The sequence below is a fragment of the Grammomys surdaster genome, unplaced genomic scaffold, assembly GCF_004785775.1.
Source record: "Grammomys surdaster isolate TR1022 unplaced genomic scaffold, NIH_TR_1.0 219, whole genome shotgun sequence".
Classification (NCBI taxonomy): Eukaryota; Metazoa; Chordata; class Mammalia; order Rodentia; family Muridae; genus Grammomys; species Grammomys surdaster.
This window is the reverse complement of record NW_021604664.1, coordinates 2551510-2571593: the sequence shown is the minus strand read 5'-3', so window position 1 is coordinate 2571593 and position 20084 is coordinate 2551510. Positions and strand designations below refer to the sequence as shown.

General features: G+C 49.8%; 1 protein-coding gene and 1 pseudogene across 1 annotated transcript; one reads left to right on the top strand and one right to left on the bottom strand.

Annotated features, from left to right (window-relative positions):
* The first annotated feature begins 1009 nt into the window (after positions 1-1009).
* Positions 1010-5266, top strand: Sohlh1 (spermatogenesis and oogenesis specific basic helix-loop-helix 1). The gene is made up of 8 exons (XM_028772775.1): positions 1010-1120; positions 1398-1532; positions 1949-2096; positions 2503-2627; positions 2882-3015; positions 3613-3799; positions 4282-4358; positions 4924-5266. The coding sequence occupies exons 1-8, from the start codon at positions 1056-1058 to the stop codon at positions 5124-5126; spliced, it is 1074 nt and encodes a 357-aa protein (XP_028628608.1). The 5' UTR covers positions 1010-1055; the 3' UTR covers positions 5127-5266.
* Positions 5267-18009: 12743 nt separating this feature from the next.
* Positions 18010-19254, bottom strand: LOC114625604 (annotated as a pseudogene).
* Between the last annotated feature and the right edge of the window lie 830 nt (positions 19255-20084).

Below are 20084 nucleotides of genomic sequence, written 5' to 3'. Positions count from 1 at the left end.
GAGAGGCCCCACTATGTGACCTTCCCTCTGTGGCACTACCTGCCATTCTCTGCAGGTCCCCAGGAGAAGTCCCCGCTGGAATGCCTGTGTCCCTAGCACCCATCTCTCACCACTACATACCCCTTCAGGCCCTCCCTGTTCTCCCTTTCCTCCCTCCTGTCATTCAAGGGATATTTGCTAAGGGACTCTTGCTGGCTAGGACTGAGCTTTTGAGGACAGGCTCCAGTTGGGGGTCTCCAAACCGTCGTATGGGCCCAGACCAGGAATGGAGGTGGCTAGCACTTCTGGCTGCGGGAGCACGACCTGGGGCTCATGTGGCTCAAATGACTGCAGCTTCGTTGTTTGCCGGTGAGTGGAGCCAGGCACTTAGGTAGGGGTTGGCAGGCCAGCTGGGTGCTCACCAGGGAAGGCCAGGTGCTGCCTGGCCCTGGTGATCCGGTAGGGTGGGTGATAACTGTGTACTTGGGAAGAACACCTGCTAGAAGGAAGAATCTGAGGGAGCGTACCTGAAAAGCCTATAGTCCTCTGAAGATTGGCCAGGGTCCCATAGGCGTCACATTATGGAACAGCCTTCTTCTCCCAGCTGGGTTGTGAGTTTCTTGAGGGCAGGGCTAGACTCCAAATAGCCCTGGAGTCTGCTCCAAAGAGCTGTAGGCAGAGTCGCCGTGGGTGAGAAGGGACAAATGCTTGCTAAGAAGAGCAAGCAGAGGCCTGGGCACCCCCGCTAGAAATCCGCTAGAGACCTGTTGAGTGGAACCATGTTGCTACCTTCTGGCAAAAGGGCCAGAATAAGAGCCGCAAGCTATCACGTGGGATGTGATCAGGTCACGTGGTCTGAAGGCCTGCACGTGAAGCAGCGAGTCGAACACGAGGAGGGGCGGGGCAAGCCCAGCACGAGGTGGGCAGGCGTGGGGGTGGGTGGCGAGCACTTGCATAAGAGTGGGCAGCCAGGTGCTGGTTGGATGCAGAGCTCCTGAGGGTAGGCAGAGTGTGGGCGAGAGACCTAGGGGCTGTCTGTGGCTTCCGGCTTGTTGCTTCCCTCCAACTTCTTGCCAATGGCGTCCGGTGGCCACGAGCGGGACCCTGAGGATTACGGAGTCTCCAGCATTACAGGATGCAGGTAAAGTTTGGGTTGACGGACTCTGAGAGGGTCAGGTTCCAAGGCCTTTGCCCAGGGGTTACTTACATCTTCGCCTTAGCTGGCACAGCCGTGCAGAGATCCCCGTCTTGGCGTGGAGAGGGTGGGGGAGGGGTGATGAGCTGGCCAGGTGGTATTCCTGGGTGACCCAGGCGAGTCTTCACTTCCTCCAGTCATCTACCCTAAATGTCCTAGTTCTCCATGTAGGCTACTGGTGTCTTGTGGGGTTCACAGGTGATCTTGGCTCTTTTCTCTGTAGCAAGACTCCTCAGCCTGAGACTCAAGACAGCTTGCAGACTCCCTCACAAAGCTCAGACCTCTGCACAGCTCCTGTAGCTGCTGCAAATTGGGGCCCCTGTCTTCGGAGAAACGTGGTCAGCGAGAGAGAACGCAGGTGCGGGCAGTCTCAGGGTGGGCAGTATGCCAGTGGGGTGGAGGAGTTTAAGTCTGTGGTTTAATTAGCTTATACCCATGTGGACCAACCAGGATTAAAACTAGATCCCCAAGTAAGCTCAGCTTTGTGGAGAAGGCCGGGTGTTACTACAGTTTGACTTGGATTCACCCTTTCACATACCAGGAGAGCTGCTGCAGGGCTGTGCCATCAACTCAGAATTATGGTGTGTCTCCTGGGTTCCAATGGGACAGGCTGCTGCAAGGCTGAACCTGCTACCCTGGAGGCCTTGGAGGCTGCTCAGTGGTGGGCTCCAGGGGTCCTTTTGCTATCTGGTGAGGATAGGATTTTCTTTCTTTCTTTCTTTCTTTCTTTCTTTCTTTCTTTCTTTCTTTCTTTCTTTGCTTGTCTGGAAGCAGGAGGCGGATCTCCTTGAGCTGTGAGCGCTTGCGGGCTCTACTGCCTCAGTTTGATGGCCGGCGGGAGGACATGGCTTCCATCCTGGAGATGTCTGTGTACTTCCTCCAGCTTGCCCACGGCATGGATCCTAGTTGGGAGCAGCTCTCTGTGAGTTGTAAGCAGGCCGGCCTTGTCAGGCCTCTGCAGCGTGTCTACCATGGGACATCCTCACTTAGGGGCGTTATGCCCCTTGTCTTCTCAGATCTCAGCCTTCAGCCCAAGGAGGCCGCACGTTCTGCACCCTCATGATACATTCAAACCATACCAGTTGGTATTCTTAGGGGGAAAGTGTTGCCTGTATGTGCCTGTGTGGGAGTTTCAGGGTCTCCATCTGTCCAGTGCTGGCCAAGAACACTCACGCACAGACCTTTGAGCCCCATTCTCAGTCCCATGTACACTTGTGGTGCCTGGGTGGATACAGCCTGAGCCACGAGCAGGGGAGTGTGTGTGTCTGAGGAGTGCAGCCCTGTGCAGCCCTGAGTTTCTGGCGGATTTGTGTGTATTTAAACTTCAGGTTCCTCAGCATCCCCGGGAGATGTGGCACATGTGGCAGGGTGATGTTCTGCAGGTTACCCTGGCCAATCAGATTGCAGACAGCAAGCCTGACTCTGGGATAGCAAAAGCATCCGCTGTGGCTCGGTTAGTCTCCCTGGGGCCATCTGTGGGCCCTGGGCTCTGTCTGAAGAGCAGTATTAGCCGTGAAATAGTATGGATCACACCTGTGGAGTCACTGTTCCTGGTCAGATGTCTTTAGATGGTCCCTTGAGAGCCTGCTGTGACAGTACATCACAAAGGGTGATCTTGTCAGCAGACTCGGAGCACTGGGAAGAAGGGGGCTTACTTGGGTCTTCTGTTCTCTGGGGCTCTTAACTCCATGTCTTATACTTTTTCAGGGTCCAGGACCCCCCATGCTGTGGGATTCTGGATACAGACCAGAGCCAAGCTACTGAGAGAGTGTCAGAGCTGCTGGAGAGAACTTCCTCCTGCCCTGGTAAGCGCCAGAGCACATTGTCATTCAGTCAGCCAGGTAACCTATGACCCTGAAGTGACTGTTGCTGTGGTTGAGAGGGCTGCCTCTCCCATGCCCAGAGTCTAGACCAGCTGGCTGTCTTGCCTTTGCTTATGCTGAAATTGGGGTAGCTGTGAGGCCTGTAGCTTTTCAGCTGTACCTCCAGTGCGTGGGGTCTTGTTCCGTAGTGCCAAGCCCTGGTCAGGAGGTACCAGTGAGTCCCCAGGTGGGCTGCTTCTCATGCCTGTTTGCCTTTCTTGGGTATTTGGTCTACCATCATTTATATCTGCCATGTCTACAAGTCTCAGCAGGCTAGCAGGGGTTCTAAGCAGCCACATACGTTGGGATTGTGAGGATAGGCAGCTGGTCTGAGGGAGGAAGGAGCTCAGTCATAGGTGCAGTGCTGAGAGGGACTCCTGATCGGAGTCCATGTGAGTGGCCCAAGGCCGAGGGACTGCCTTTTCCAGGTATCTGCCCAAACCCCGAGTTGGACGCCTGGTTTGGACACCCCCTGCTTGGTCACTCGTGGTCACGTACTTCCGGCTTTCACATGCACACACTGTAAGACAGTACCTGGGTGAAACCATGTGGGCTAACCTATCTTCTCCCTGTTAGAGTCTTCCAGCATGGGTCCTGGGCTCCCACCCTGGCTCCCTCACTCATGGCAGCCAGCCACTCCTGAGGCGAGCGACATTGTTTCTGGTGGGTCACACCAGGTGGGATCCCTGGCCGGGGACACTGAATCTCCAGGCATGCTGGCTGAGGAGGCCAACTTGGTCTTGGCATCTGTGCCTGATGCCAGGTGGGTGCTTCTGAGTATGTGTGTCACTGGCCTGCCTTCAGCCTAGCGCTAGTCTGTGCTTTTCTCCACTTCTGGAAGCTTCTGTTCCTGACTTTTACACCACACTGAGAGGAGGCCCAGGCAGCTGGCCCAAGCCAGACTCACCATGTGGCTTTCTGATATGTTTCTAAAACATTTTTGTCTCCTAATTGTCTTTTGTTTAGGCTGATGCTGAAATAATTTTGTGTTTGGGGACCACACACCAGCTGGGGTGTGGGAGGCAAAGGGAAGATGAGGCTGTGGCTGGAGAAGGCAGCACAGATCTCTGTTTGGCAGAGCCCTGTGGCTATGGCCTGTGCCTTTTGGCTGCGATTTCTACCCTCAGTCCTATTGGAGTGAGGCTCCTTGGAATCTGAAGGGCCTTTGCAGGGTTGGGTTGGGTTTCTGTTGGGTTTCTAGTATCTGGTGCACTTGTGGCCACTAGAGGCTCTTCTCATCTCCAGGTACACTGCAGGGGCAGGGTCCGAAGTGCTGGACGGAGCATCGTTTCTACTGACCACCAATCCTGATTGGTGGTTGGGTAAGTAGGGCTGTGAGCCCAGGCTGCCTTTCCCCACACCTGCCCTGGCTCTGGGGCCTATGTCCACCCAGACAGGACCAGGAGACTGTGCCCAGCCCCAGCTTGCTCTCTGACCCAAGGTCCTCAAATCATCTCTTCTTGTCTGGTGATGATCAGGATAATGGGCAGGGACAGAGGTGAAGTCTGACCATGTGCAGTGACATGAACACATGAGGTGTAGAAATGGCTGTGTGAGTCCCCAGTGTTTTCAGTAATGTTCCTAGTTAGCACCAGGACAAGTCCTGTGTTGTGCATCTCCTCAACCTTTAGAATCCCGTGTTGAGTGAACACTGCTGTGGTTCTGGCATGGAAAGCATCTCCTAAGGCATGAAAGTAGGGGCACCAGAGTTGGCTTCACTCTACCTCACTGGGAGGAGAGAAATGGGTTCACATTTCCTCACAGAGGGCCAACGGGCACCTAGAATGGACATGGTGGTAGCAACACAGGGGGGTCCTACCTTGCTGTGACCAGTCTGCTAGTGTCTAGGATACATGCCTGCCTTACTGATGTTTCCTTTCCTTCCAGGGTCAGTGGAGGGCAGAGGAGCCCCAGCTCTTGCCAGGAGCAGTCCAGTTGATGAGGCAGAGACAAGCTTCATCGGAGACCCTGAGCCTTGCTCCCAGGAGCTCCAGGCTGGCCCCATAGAGCTGTGGGGCTTGGATTTTGGCAGCCCTGGCCTGGCCCTGAAGGATGAAGCAGACAGCATCTTCCCTGACTTTTTCCCCTGATAGCTTAGTCCCACCATAGTTTAGTTTGCTGGGGGGTGCTGTATTTTGGTTTTTGTTTGCAGCTGCAGCCTAATTTGAGGGAGGCTGACAGGGCTGTGAGTGGAGTTATATTAAAGAGGAAAGTGGTTTTTCTGGCAGAAGCAAAATTTCCCTGGCTTTTGAGTAATTAATCCAATTCATTGGGCACATTGCCCCAACTCCATTCAGAGCACAGGCAGCTGCCTGGATCTTTGCGGAGAGGTTCTCAGTTTGGTAGGATCCCTGAATAACCCACTTCTGTTCCTTGTTCCCAGTGCCTGGGGTCAGATGTTTGAGTTGGGTGGGGCCTTTCTCGGGACCCCAGTGTCCTCTCCCTCAGTGTAGCATGTCCTGAGGGGAAGATGTCCCCTGTTACTGCCAGTCAACACTGTACTTGCTGTACATGGGTTCTTGGGGACCCTCTGGGTCTGACCCACACCCCTCCACACTGGGCTGTCATGGGCAGACTGAAGACTGGTATTTGTCTTTCTCCTGTTCTTCTGGGCAGGCTTGTCTTGCTGTCAACATCTAAACACACTCCAGGTCCCTGAGACTCCTTCCCCACTATGAGTCCCTGTTCTGGGAGCCAGAGCAGCCCCGCCAAATTCTTCCAAGAACCTTGAATGTGAGATGAGGGCTCCCACCAGGCTGCCCCCACATCCAGTGGAATGTTCCATTAATTCCCATGAGTCACAGTAGACAGAAGCTCAGGAACAGGTAGCGTGGGAGGAAGCACTTGGGAATTGTGAGCGTTGAGATCATCACGTAACCCCAGGAGTTGAGAGGGCACATGGTGGACCAAGAGGGCTTGAGTGTTGGACACTGTGGTCCAGGTGGGTGCTGAGCAGAGCTGGCCACCACCACCCCCAGGTCCTCGCCACCACCAGCTCTCGTGGTTTATAGGGCTGAAGACCCTGTTCAGAGGAGGGAGTAGCCTTCAGATTCCTGGCTGCCAGTGTGCCAAACCCACAGCATATTCCTTGAGCACAGGACTTGTAGCCTCACTTTGGTTGTCTGATGTTTGAACTTATCTATCAACTCCGACTGTCTGGCTTCACATGTCTTCCTGAAGACTACCGTGTCTGTCTGTATGTGTGGACTTTCATGTTGCTTGTGTGCATACTGTGGATGCTAAGGCAGGCATGTGTTTGTGCACCCATATAGGTGTGTATGCATTTGTGTCTGTATGACATTTGCATGCCCATGAATGTTGTGTCTGTATGCATGCATGCTGTTAGCCACATGTGCACATAGGCTACAGGAGAGTAAGTACTGAAGGTCTTTGGAGGTACAACATCAATACCTACCCTGCTGTGTGACTGTTCCCCTGTCCTGGGACATGTCCTACAATTTACAAGCATGTGACCTTAGTCTTGGCCTGCTGCTCTTTATTAATTTGTCAACCTACAGATAGGTCATGGAAGATTTAGGAGCTGTCTTGGTCTTGCCCTTCCCAGCAGATAGGCTGAACGTGTTCAGCCATCTCTGCAGCTTCTCCTCCCCTGGACCTCTTTAAGTCCTAGGTGCCTCTGCGGTCAGGTGTGGCCTTAGCTGTGGCACTTGAAAGGGAGACTCAGAACCTAATTTGCCTTGTTCACAGTCATGGCTCAGGTCCTATGGGGATGGAAGAAATTCCCACAGTAATGCCAGGAGGCAGGCAGTTGGTCTCTTCTTTCTGTGCCACTGCTAAGAATGAACCTGAGGCCCAGCCTGGCTTGTGAACAGAAGCAGTAACAGGTCACAGACCCTGATCAGGTGATGGGAGACCACAGGGCTTAGGATAGCAGAGGCACCAGGGTCCTGGAACTGAGGTCAACTTTCTCTTGGTAGTACTTCAATGCAGGAAAGTTGGGGGCTTCAGACCCCACCCCACATAGCATCTGCCCAGCTTAGACGTTTGGCTATGGTGTCTGCTCCTGTTAGGCTCTGTGAGTGGGACTGTGACACCTGTGGCCCCAGCCTGTGTGGTTTGTTCCAACACTACTCCATGATCCATTTCCCCCTGAGGAACCCTAGAACCTCTCTCTTGGCTCTTCCAGGCCCCAGAGTGTGGACCTGGCCACACTCCCTGAGAATCAGCCCCTCCCTCTGTATGATGACCTCTCTGCAGGGATAGCTGCTTGGGAAAAAGGGCCCAGGTGCCTGAAAGCTGGGTCTTGGGGTGTTAACGGCCACATTTCATCCCTACCGCTATTATCTCCCAATGCTCTGCAACTATCATATTCCCAAAGCTTGGGGACATGCATGCAGTCTGGTGGCATGAAGGCAGTGCTGCCTTCTCTGTGGGGTCTCCTCAGCGGGGTGGGCAGGGGGCTGCACTGACATTATACTTTGCAGGGGAGCCGGGAATCATCTAAAGGCACCGTTCATGATCACCTTTCAGACCCCGGGTGAGGCACTCTGGAATCTTTCAGACTGCTGGATTCCTTTGGAACCCCCAATGGTCTTGAGCAGCAGTGCCTGTGTATGTGGCTTTAGCCCATTTTGAAAACTTGTCAGTACCCAAAGACTATGACAGAGGCTTGGGGAGGGGACGTCTCTGTCCATGGCCTCAACAGTAGTTTGGATAAAGGCAGTTGGGGGAACTGAGCCATGTGACAGCACTCGAGTATCAGGAGCCCTTCTGTGAGGCCTTTGCAGAAGGCTTCGAGGATGGTTGTGGGAAGGCGATTTAGGGCAGTGCGCCTCATCCCACTCCAAACATCTCCAGCAACTTCACACAGTCCCGGGAAACTATACATCCCTGCTTTCACGAGGCCCATGTTCCCTTTGTGCATACATGCTAAGTTCATATCTGGAGCTCAGAAAGGAGGGATGAGGGAGAACAGGTTTGCCTATGTTCCTGACACAATTGGGAGATCCCCACAGGAACAGACATCTGAATTTTAGAAACTCTGAGTGTGTCCTTTGGCAGAGGAGTGAGGCTGTAGAGGTGTGTGTGTGTGTGTACACGCGAGCACGCACGTGCGCGCACACACATTGTAGGGCATGTACAGACATGTGCATGTCTCATGGTCACACATGAATGTATGCATGTCTGTGCATGTGTGCATTCTGGGCTATGCTTCCATGTCACGTCTTCTCTCGGCTGTTGTATTGAGAGGCAGGCATCTGAAACCACAGATGGAGAAACGAAATTGTCACATCCTGGTTCCTGAGGCCCAGTTGTCCCTGTTTTTGGGCCACCCCCTGGGGTCATCCTCAGTGTCCTTGCCTAGTGTTCCCCATCCTCTGCAGGTCCTCCCACAGCTTTTGGCCAGTCTGATGTGACCCTGGGGTTGCTTAAAGAATGGTCTAGGGACTTGTGGCACTCAGCACTTCTCAGATGACATTCCTGGCTAAAGGATGTCCTCCAGAGGTGAGCAGACAGAGTCTCAGGGAATGACACTCCTGGCTGCAGTGTGCCTTCCAGGGTGGTAGCTCTCTGGATTTTTTCTGGTTTTTACAGATGTGGCAGTCAGATGATGTGGCCAGCCATCAGAAAGTCTGTGAGTGTGCCTCATTTAAAGGTTTGACCTTCATGAGCCGGGCCCTCCACATCCCTGCCTGTTGCCCCTCCTGGCTTTTCCTGATAGGTGGCCCTGGTTTGGCTCTCCATGCTGAGGAAGAGCAACTCTAAGTGTGGACAGTGACATTGTTGCCCTCAGCTGGCCTGGCCTTCATTCAGGACTCGGGTCAGGCCATGGGACACAGTGACTGCAGTGTGGGAGGGAGGAGGGAGGACGTTATCCTGACAGAGGCCATGGGCCCCGAGTGCTCCACAGTCATGTCATCAGCTACTTCCTGCCAATGGCTGCACCTCAAGGCCCCTTCCCGAACCTTGACTAGCACCATGGCACCTACCTAAAAGAGTTTCTATACCTCCAGCTTCCAAGAACAAAGTCTTACAGCTGTTAGAGTCACATAGTCTGTCTAGCTCAGAACTAGCCAGCCAGCACCTTGTAGCTGGAGCAGAAGTGACATTGCCAACCCTGTCCCAAGAGCCCCAGTGTGCATGGCCTTTGGGTTTGCTTCACTTCACCTATCCCCATGTTTTGTGGAAACCACAGAACAGGAGACAGACAGACTCAGCAGTCAGGAACTTTAAGGATGGCAGACTTAATTGTGTACCAGTTAGGGAGTGTGGGTGGCCAGTGAGGGGTATCTGCCCCTGAGGGCCACCCACACCTGAGGCAGGAGGTCAACTGGGGTTCAGTCCACATCCTCATTAGCTCATACTTGATATAGGCGATTGTTCCAGTTGCCCTGCAGTCATCTCTTGAAGCCCTGGTACCCAAACTCCAGCCTGGGCTTTTCCTGATGTGACCTCAGTTCATGCCACCCTGCAGCACTTGATCAGAAGCAGGACTGTCTGTCTTCTAGATCAACAGGCCTGCAGGTGGCTCTTGTCTTATTCTGAATAGCACCATGGGTATTCCTCTCTTCTCCCCATCTCTCCCTCCCTGCCCTCGTGTGTGTGTGTGTGTATGTGTGTGTGTGTGTGTGTGTGTGTGTGATACCACACAGGTGGGGGTCAGAAGAACTCAGAGGAGTTGGATTGGAACTCAAGTTATCAGGCTTGGCCAAAGCCCCTTAACCCACTGAGCCATTGTGTGACCACAATTGTATGTTTACTGCAGTCATCTCAGAATTAGCTTCAGCAACCTTGATGAAGACTAGAATTATCTGAGGGAGTCTCAGGGGATGGCCTCCATCAGATTGCCTCTTAACTCCATCATCAGGATCCTTTGAAGCCTCAAGCTTTCCGTTGTGTCTTTTTTTGTCCTTCCTGTTGCCTACACTTCTGCTGTCTGTGGGGGAACCTCTTCCAAGCTCAGCACCACCAGCTCTCCCTCCATCGTCTAAGGATTTGAAAGCATTAGCATCTATGTCTAGGCTTGATTCATTTTGACTTTGGGAGTGTGGTAGACAAAATGTCTTCCCTTCATTCCTATGCTTTGGGTTTTGAGTTCCCCTGATATTTGTAGAGTTACCCATGAACTGATCTCAGCACCTTTAGGCTCCTAACTCTGCCTCAAAGGTCCAGGCATGTCTCACCAGCACTGTTTGATCACTGTAGCTTTGTAATATGCTTTCTTTGCTTAAAATTTTTTTGTTTGCTTTATTATTGTTTTTAGACAGGGTTCTATATGCCAGGCTGGCCTGGAACTCACAGAGGTGTGCCTGCCTCTGCCTCCTGAGTGCTGGAGTTAAAGGTGTAAACCACAGAATCCAGCTTGTAATATGCTTAGATGTCAGGGTGGTTTTCTTTCTTTAATTTTTAAAATAATTTTATGACCAGAGCCCCTTGAGGTTCCATAGGAATGTTGGAATGAGATTTTATATCCCCTAAACCCTTCAGTGGGATTCTGACAAGGTCTGCAATAAAGCTCCAGGTCAGTCTGATGTGCAGCTGTCAACAGCATCAAGTCCCCAGCGGCAGAGGGGCTTCTGTTTGGTTAGGCCTTGTATTCTGCCCACAACATCCTATGGCTTCAGTGCCTAAGACTTTGCCTTCTTGGTTAAGTTTGTTCCTGGTCATTTCTGCTCTGCTGCTATTGTATCTACCATTGTATTCTGATCCCTACTTGTGGTACTCTCTGTTACTGCACAGTGAGTTCTGTGTGTTGGTTGTATGTTTACCAAAATCCTTTCATAGTTAGCTTTAGCAAACTCAATGAAGACTAGAATTATTGAGGGAGTCTCAGGGGATGGCCTCCATCAGATTAGCCCGTAAGATGTCCATGGTTCATTTTCTTAATTGTTAATTGATATAGGAGGACCCAGCCTGCTGTGGGCAGTGACACTCCTGGACCGGCAGACCCGGGTTGTATAGGAATGCTGGCTGAGCAGGCACTGCTATGAATAAGCCAGTATGTAATATCCCTCCATGGTTTCTACTTCAAGCTCCTGCCTTCCCTCAATGATAGACAATAATGCTGCAGGTGCCGTGGTGGGCTGGAGGGATGCTGAGATACATGTTCACTCTCAGCTGGCTACAGAGATCTGTGGAGTACTGAATGGGATACTGCAAGCTCCCCAGGGTGTGTGTTCTCTCTCAGCTGGGTGGGTTTACATTTGTGGAGAATCTGCATGTTGGCTATTCCATATGTTTCTTCACATCTACATCTACTGACTTTGTTGTTGTTTTGAGACAGGGCTTCTCTGTGTAGCCTTGCCTGTCCTGGAACTCTCTTTATAGACAAGGCTGGCCTCAGACTCGCAGAGATCCACCTGTCTCTGCCTCCCAAGTGCTGAGATTAAAGGCGTGTGCCAATACAGCCTGGTATCTACTGACTTTTTATCTAATCACTCTGCCATTGTCTGCAGGGCTAGATAATAGAACCACATGGATAATGCTCTCAAAATGTGACTTGGAATGCAAAAAGCATCCGAAGTGCTGCTTCAGTGGAGGCCCGGCTGTTTCTGCTGGATCATGCCACCAATGCTGATTCCTGTTTGCTATCCTGACACTACTGAGCTGGGCTGCTGGTATCCTGACAAACAGAGATTGGAATTGCCTCAAAGAACCGCTTCTATTCAGGTCCACAGCTCTACCTTTCAACAATGGGCTGGAAGTCGGGGGTGGGGGGGTGGAAGCATTTGAAATCCTTTATTAAAAGTTAAGTTTTAAAATCTAAGCCTACAAATGTCATTGTCACCCATGGCTGCTGTCAGTCTTACACTTCCTGTGGGTTTCCACAGATGTGTGATAATGACATGCCTACGTTCTGGTGTGATGTCCAGCTGTGAAGGTAGGGGAGCAACTAGAGTAACTGCACAAAGGACAGGGGAGGCTGAGAGACTGGGCATGAGACAAGATAAAACAGGCCTAGTGAAAGTAAACTGTTGGAGGCTAGTGCCACCTTGTGGCAACTCCCAGAGCTGCAGGTGTCAGAAGGGACCCTGAGCTTTCTGCAGGTCCTGCTCCACAGCTCTGTCTACACCCAGGTTGGTTCCCACTGCTGCCTAGACTGTGACTAGGGGCACCCAAGATGCTGGACAGACTGATGGTCTTGGATTTCAGGCTGGGATATTTACTGGCTAAAAAATCTGGCTGGCCATCCTTGGTCCCTTGGGTGGCCAGTGTGAATACGCAGGAAAGGAGAGGGGTTCTGGGTTCCAAACTCTCTTGACTTCATCACATAGGCCACCAGCCTTTGTGTCTGATGAAAAGCAGTAAGTTCTTTCTATGAATACAGCAAATGCTGCACCCCACATCTACTGGCTGCATTTGGAGGTTCTCCTACAGCCTATGTACAGGCTGAGTTCAGGGCTCAAGCTGATGGCCTAGCCTGGGGTGTCTGAAATCTTGCCTCTAGTTCACCAGGGCTGTGGCATCTATCACTACTTAAGATAGCCACTCAGACATAACAGTAGGGGAGTCATCCATGCTGGGCATACCCAGATAAGAGTACACAGCTCCAGACTGAGACAGCTCCGCCCCAGGGTTCCCGTCATCTGGAAATACTGAGGCGTTCTACATCCTTGCCTCTACTCTTTCATATTGATCACTAGGTAAGACCCATGATGTGCCACCTCCTCATCTGACCCGTATTGGGCCTGCCCTCCAGCCCTGCTGAAACTCCTGCCTTCTCTCTTCTAACGGCTTTATCTCCAGCTGTCTGGAGGCCTTTCCTGTGCCACAGAACAATGCCTGGGCCAGCATCAGCAAGAAGGGGCAACATCTCGCTGTTCCTGGTTCTGGGGAGAGTTGGGATTTACTAGTCCAAGGATGCTGCCTGTGATAGCTTTTCTTGGTTGTTCACTTGACTACAGCTGGAATTAAGTAAAACACCTACAAGGGATCTTTCCTTTTGTTTGCTTGTTTCTTTTGTTGTTATTATTTTTCAACACAGGTTGTTCTAGAACTCACTCTATAGACTCAGAACTCAGAGTACAGTACTCAGAACTCAGAGACTCATCTGCCTCACCCAGCTGAGGGATGTTTTTTCTTATATAAATCATTTGAAGTGGGAAGACCTTTTTGTTGTTTGTTTGTTTGTTTGAGACAGGTTTTCTCCATGTAGCCCTGGCTGTACTGGAACTAGCTCTGTAGACCAGGCTGGCCTTGAACTCAGAGATCTGCCTGCTTCTGCCTCCCAGATGCTGGGATTAAAGGCATGCACCACCATCACATGATGGGAAGGCTCACTTTTAATCCAGATCTTTTGAGGTGAGAAGATCCACCTTTAGTCTAGGCCCTGTCTTCTGTTGGCAGTCTGTATAGAGGACACAGAAGACGGCAGCTTACTCTCCATTTGCCTCCTTGCTCTTGCTTTCATTATTAAATCTATTCTTTCACTGGCATTGGAGCCTGCACATTTTGGGATTCTAGCACATACTAGAGACAAGCTGAGACTTCCAGCCTTGTGAACTGAGTGACTACTGGATACTTGGACTAGCTGGGCCATAGCCTGTAAGACATTCTAATTAATTTCATATATATGTTCCCCTAGAGAACCCAGACTAATGTGGATTTTGGTACTAGGAGCGGTTCTAGAGCAACAGGAGTATAAGGATGGATTTTTAAGTATCTTGGATAGGCTTTCCAATTTGCTGTCACCTATAGTTGCCAAAGCCTCTCCAGTTCCTGCAGCCTCTCCTGGAAGCTCGAGGAGTACTGAAAGCCCATGGTGTGAACGATTTACAAACTTAAGGAGACAAAGGCACTTGACTCTCCTGACTCACTAATTGTGAGGCCAATGGATTTGGTGACTGCATATAAAATTTTTGACAGTTTGTGGAAAAATAAGGAAAATGCTACTGCTGGCTGGTTGCTCCTAATACCTCCCGATAAGCTGACAAAGGGAAAGGATGAGCTGTGTGACGACATTGACCAACTTGCAGCATCTCAGAATATATGAAGGATAACAGTGAACTCATTGGTAAAACTAACCAGGTCCAGATTCACATCAACAGTCTGAAGGTTTCCAAGTGTACCCTGGAAGAGAATCTTCTCTCCAGCAACCACAGAGCTCAAGTTACAGAAAATCAAACCGAAGTACTCATTATAAAGTTCGCTGAATTACAGTGAAAATTCAAGCCCCAACCTTGGATGGTGTTGGTGGTTAAAGTTAGGGCATTGATTGGTAGGTAAAGCATGGGATGTGGTTACTTTGGGTGGGGATGTGTGGGAGGACCCTATTGAAGCAGAGATCTTTGAACCCTCAGATTCTCAAGGGTTTACCTCACCTGAGGAAGTAGTCTCTCTACCCTCAGAAGAAGGTGTACTCACACCCCCACCCTCTGAAATGTTGCCCTTTTCACCTTTGACTGGGACAATCCATCCTTTGTTGTCTGCAAAACCAGCAGTGACTCTCTGAAGGAAACACCAGGCTCGACCATACTGACGTCCCTCAGGGCCCCCCAATAGTTGCCTCTAGACTTGTAACCAGACTTAAGGCAAAGCTAGAGGAGAGGTAGAGTGTAGTCATGAGGAGGTACACTACACCACTAACGAGCTTAATGAGTTTGTTAATTCATTCAAGCAGAAGTCCAGGGAATATGTGTGGGAATGGACTTAAGGGTGATTGTTGTGGGGTGTTTACTAGCGAATACTGCCTGGGTTTAATCCAATAGAAAGTCTTTATTAGCCAACCAGCAACCACACTGCATGTTTGGGATTCCAGTGTTGCACTGAGCCTTTCTTGGATTGAGTTTTTTTAGCATAAAAACCTTGTCCTGGGTTGACTACTTAACTTGACAAGAACAGTGAGCCAGAAGCAGAACTACAGAAGCCAGTACATGTAAAGACTTCACCAGGACTGTGGACTAAGATGGATTAGGTCTTTGTTTCCTTTTGGGCAGGTGGTCCTGTCTGTGTTCTGAGTTTTATGGCTGGAATGGTTCTCCAATCATGGAGTCAGTTGTACTAAGGCCTGGGTCCCTGCAATGTTGTGGGTTACCCACCAGAGAAGACCACTCGGAAACTGTCTATAAGACCAGTGTAAGTATTTATTACAGCCAGCTGGTGACTTGGGACTCAAATATAGAAGTGAGCCTTCCTCAGGGTCATATTTAAGCAAAAAAAACCATATTCTGGCTGGAAAGTCCTCAAGGTTCCCTTCCTACAGCTACAAGCTAAGAAAACAGTTACAAAGAGCCGGACTGTGAGATTAGCAAAAATAGGGAGGTCAGGCTGACTGTTAGAAAGAGCCCAAGGCCTTGAGTTGTTTTTCTTCCTGTTTTTCTTGTGCTCCCTTACAGTTACTGGTTCTTTATTCAGCAAGACAAAGTTCATCTAAGGTGCCAAAATGGAGTCACCAGAGACAACTTTCAGCCTTTGTTAATGTGGAAGAAACATAAACAGGATCAGACAGAATTTATTGACATGGGCCCTTTGAGTGGAGATTTGATGTGGGTAAATGGTTAATATGGAGGTTTAATATGGAAGCTCACACAGTTAAAAAAAAAAGTGTCAAAGGATTGTTTGAATGGTTGGCTGAAATGTTTGTCAAAAGAGGGCCTACTGAAAAGGAATTGGAGATGCCTGATGTCCCTTGGCTTAGTGTCGACGAAGGGATTGTAAGGCTCAGGGAAACTGCAATGCTAGAGCGGGTACACTGTATAAAACGATGTCCTCCACAGTGGGAAGGCCCAGAAGACAAGCCCTTCACTAATCCTGTAAGATGCAAAATGTGCAGAGGAGCACCGGCACATTTGAAGAGCTTCGTCGTCCTTTTTCTTGTGCCAGACTATAGGCTGGCTGGAGATGCTGCTGCTCAGTTGAATGAATTAAATGCTGAGGTGTAATTGGGCCCAAGGCAGCAGTGAGTTGTGAAAGGCGAGCTGATTGTAGATGCCACAATGGGTAGCCCAGACTAAACAATGTCTGACCTTGAGTGATGGCCAACCCGTAATGGTCAGGACAGGCAAAGTGAACTCTGAGGTGGCATCACTCATCTGGACCTTTGGTACTGTAATCAGGCATGGTGTTTCCAGGCATGAGATAGATAACAAGCCTGTGGAAGTTTTGTTTGATCTGAATAAGTGAAAAAAATTCTCAAACAAGTAAAAGAAAGGCCACATTGGATCATGGCAAACGTTAGAGTCTTGGCCTGTGAATACATTTTCAGATGAGCCAGTTTGCACACTTAGAATCCCTTTAATGAGTGGATACCCAGGTTCCCCTGGGGAAGGATCTTAGTAAATTACCTAGGAATTTTACTGTTAGCATTTCTCCAGAGGGTACTATGTCCTTTGACCAGGGCGACTGTATAATGTGGGATGAGGGAACTATCAGACTTTCCAGAGTCTACTGGATACTGGTTGTGAATTGACACTGATTCTGGGAGATCCCAAGAAACACTGTGGCCTCCAGTTAAAGAAGGTAGGGGCTTATGGAGGCCAGGTGATTAATGAAGTTTTGGCTGAAGTCTGACTCACAGTAGGTCTAGTGGGTCCCTGAATTCATCCTGTGGTTATTTCCCTAGTCCCAGGATGTATAACTGGGATAGATAGACTTAGAAGTTGGCAGAATCCTCTCATTGGTTCCCTGACCTGTGGAGTGAAGGCTGTTATGGTTGGAAAGGCTAGATGGAAGCTTTTAGTTGTCTCAATTGTGGAAAATATCGAATCAAAACCAGTATTGCATCCTTAGAAGAACTGCAGAAACTAGTACCACCATCAAGGACCTGAAAGATGCAGGAGTGATGGTTCCCACTACATCCCCCTTTAACTCTCCCATCTGGGCAGTGCAGACGACAGATGGGTCATGGAGAATGACAGCAGACTATTGAAAACTCACTCAGGTAGTGACTGTGGTTACAGCTGCTGTACCAGATGTGGTGTCCTTACTTGAGCAAATTATCATATCTCCTGGTGTGGTTCTCAAGTTTGTTGTGGGTCCTGGGATCTGCCTCTCTTTGCCTACTGGTAGTGTTTGGACTCCACCAATACACCAGCAGGACAGAGTCTGGGACAGGGAATCTGCAGCCCACATTTCCCTTTTGTGGTGTGAGAATGCAGCTACACACCAAACTGGAGGGGAAGGCAGGTCTGGGATGAATGCTATAGTTCCAAGGCCACCTCTCAGGGTGCCCGGAGAGAGGAAGTCAGTAATGGGGTCTGAGGTCTGTGTCTCCTTAGGGCACAAGAGCATTGCTGCATGCCACTTGAAGGGGGGAGCGGAGCTGAGACAGCAGGGAGTGCCGAGTGTCAAGTGCCTGCTGGAGGCTTTCTTCCAGAGGCTTAGTGTTGGGGTTCTTTTAGGTGAAGGCCTTCCCCATGGCAATCTTTAATGAAACAGGTCTCTGAGATGACCTTAGCTTGTTCATATTTCTTTTTTTTCATAACAAAAATTTTTATTTAAGTTTGGTCAGTACAGGTGAGATATACTAGAGTCACAGGGCAATATGCATTAACGGGACACAACAGTTCATAAAAACTTAGTAACTATGCACACAGATTTCTTAAACATTCGGTCACCTAAAGATGAATGCACAGATGTATGATGGAATAACTTTATCTAACGCTGAAACTACTATAGGACTCCAAGTCCAACTTTTAAGTGATAAAAACTACTGTACTGGGCAAACTCGGCAGTCCTAAACCCACATCTACTCTAACAAGTCTGAATGGTGCGTGAGTAACAACAGCGTGAGGAAGAGTGCCCTGACAGCACAGGTTCCAGATAGACAGATTTATACAGACATCATTGCTATAGATTCCCTTTACAACTTCACATTAACTCATATAAAAATAACCTGACCCTACACAAAATGTCCTTTTAGCAACGTTCAAAGTAATTAACTGTTACAATTTTCAAAGTGGCAGAGGTATTGAAGCAATTAAAAAAAAAAGAAAAGGAACCAAACCAAACAAAAACACACCCACAAAAAGGTAAATTGTGACAAAAGTATACATTAATTTTTGACAGTATCCTCTCCCCAATTAAATGACACTGTATAAAAATTTGCTGGAAAAATATTACAAAACCGAACCCTGTACATTTACATTTGAGTCCAAGCCATTCTGAACATGGCGGGAACCCACAGTTCGATTACCTTTCCCACTCACTGCTTTCTCCTCTTGAGGGTCATGACTGGAGCCTGTGTCATTTGAGTGATGTGTGAGAGAGTTTTCACTGCCCGTGGAGAGTCTACACTTTCATAGCCCGCACTGAGTGGGTTTATGTAACTACTACCTCCTCTGCCAGTTCTCTCCTCTGAGCTGTTGGAGGCCTTATTACCATTCTCTGAAGAAGAAGGAAAGTCATCCTCAGGTGTGCTCCCCTCCCTGTGAAATCCAGATCCAGACGTCCTCTGGCGGGAGGAGCTGCCATTACTTGGTCCATTTGCCAGACGACTGCAGTCTTTGCTTGTGGCTTCTACCTGATCTACAGGTTCAGAAGATGTAGTCCTGCTGGTGCCTGGAGCCGAAGCTTGAGACTGCTGCTGCTGGTACTATGCCAACTGCTGTCGTGTCTCCTTCAACCGTTGCTGAAGAACTAGAATGGTGCCCTGCATACCCTCCACTTCTTCATCAAGTTGAATGATGAAATCACTCAGTTCATCCTGACTGCCTTTAAGCTCCTCACTATATTTCTTCTGTAAAGCCAGTTCTGCTTCAAGCTGTGCAATACGGCCCTGGGACAGCTGCCTTCCAAGCTCTTGGTTCTCCTGGATAAGCATTCGACACTTTGCCATTAACTTTTTGCCTGTTTGGCTATCAGGCGTAAACTTCCAGGCACTCAGTTCATTTTGGGCTTGTTCCAGTTTGTCTTTAGTCTGTCCAGTTCACCTTTCATTTTTAGGAAAAACAAGTTGATTGCTGGGTCTACCATTGTTGATCTCAGTTGGGCCACACTCGGCTGCTGAACTTGCTTGAGGTACTGGATTTGAGTAGTGCACTCTTGCATCTCCTGCTTCTTGGTTGCTAGCCGCATGACAAGAATGTTCTCCCTTCGTGCAGACTCCTGCTGTTGCTGCTTTAGTTTTTCTTCAGATTCCCTTAAGCCAGTCACATCGTTTGAATTAAGATCTGTGTATTTTCCCTCCAAAGCTTGAACATATGCTTCATATTGTTTCCATCTTAGAATTAACTCATCCCGTGCCATAACTTTGAAGTCTGTTTCACTCAGTCGGACCTTTTTAGGAAGAGGTTCTTCGTTGGTCATCTTGCACCCCGAGAAGCGCCTCGCGGGCATCGCCTCGGTCACCGCGCCGGGCGCCTCTGGCGGCAAGAGAGCGAGGGGAGGCCGGCCCACTGGAGCCTCGGGGTGCGGAGAGGCAGCGGTACTCCGCAGGCGCCTGCCCCCCGGGGGCTCTGCAAGCTCAGCCGGGCTGGGGAGGGATGTTCATATTTCTTTACTGGCGGTGGTTGTGAACACATACAATTTATTCAAGTGAACCTGGGATTATATAATTTGGGGGAAGGGCATGGGAATATCCAGGAAGGGAAGGTCATTGGCTGAAGGCTAAGACTATTGAGATGCTTCGTTAACATGGAGAGGAGTTCCAGGTGCTGCATTCCGTGGCTGACTCCTCATGGGCCCCTCAGTTTGGGGCCGTTGTCACATGTTCCAGAGCAGGCAGAGAGGGCAGGGAGGGGGCAACTCGACTCCTCCCGTCTAAGATCTCTGAGATTCCCAGGGTTTGATCACACCCCACCTCAGCAGTTCTTATGCCCGTCTGATAGCACAGCCCATGTGCCCTATAGCCTGGTACATGGTACACAGCTATTGATCTAGCAAATGCCCTTTGCTCAGTGCCTGTCCATAGGAGCCACCAGAAGCAATTCACTTTGAGTTGGCAAGGCCAACAGTATACCTTTATAGTTTTATCTCAAGGATTAATTAACTATCCAGCCCCATGTTGTAACTTAGAAGCGATCTTGATCGTTTGTCTCTTCTAGAAACTATCCCATTGGTGCACTGTATTGATGACATTACGCTGACTGGACCAAGTGAGCGGGAGGCAGTAACCACTTTGGACTTGTTGGTAACACATACGCTCCTCA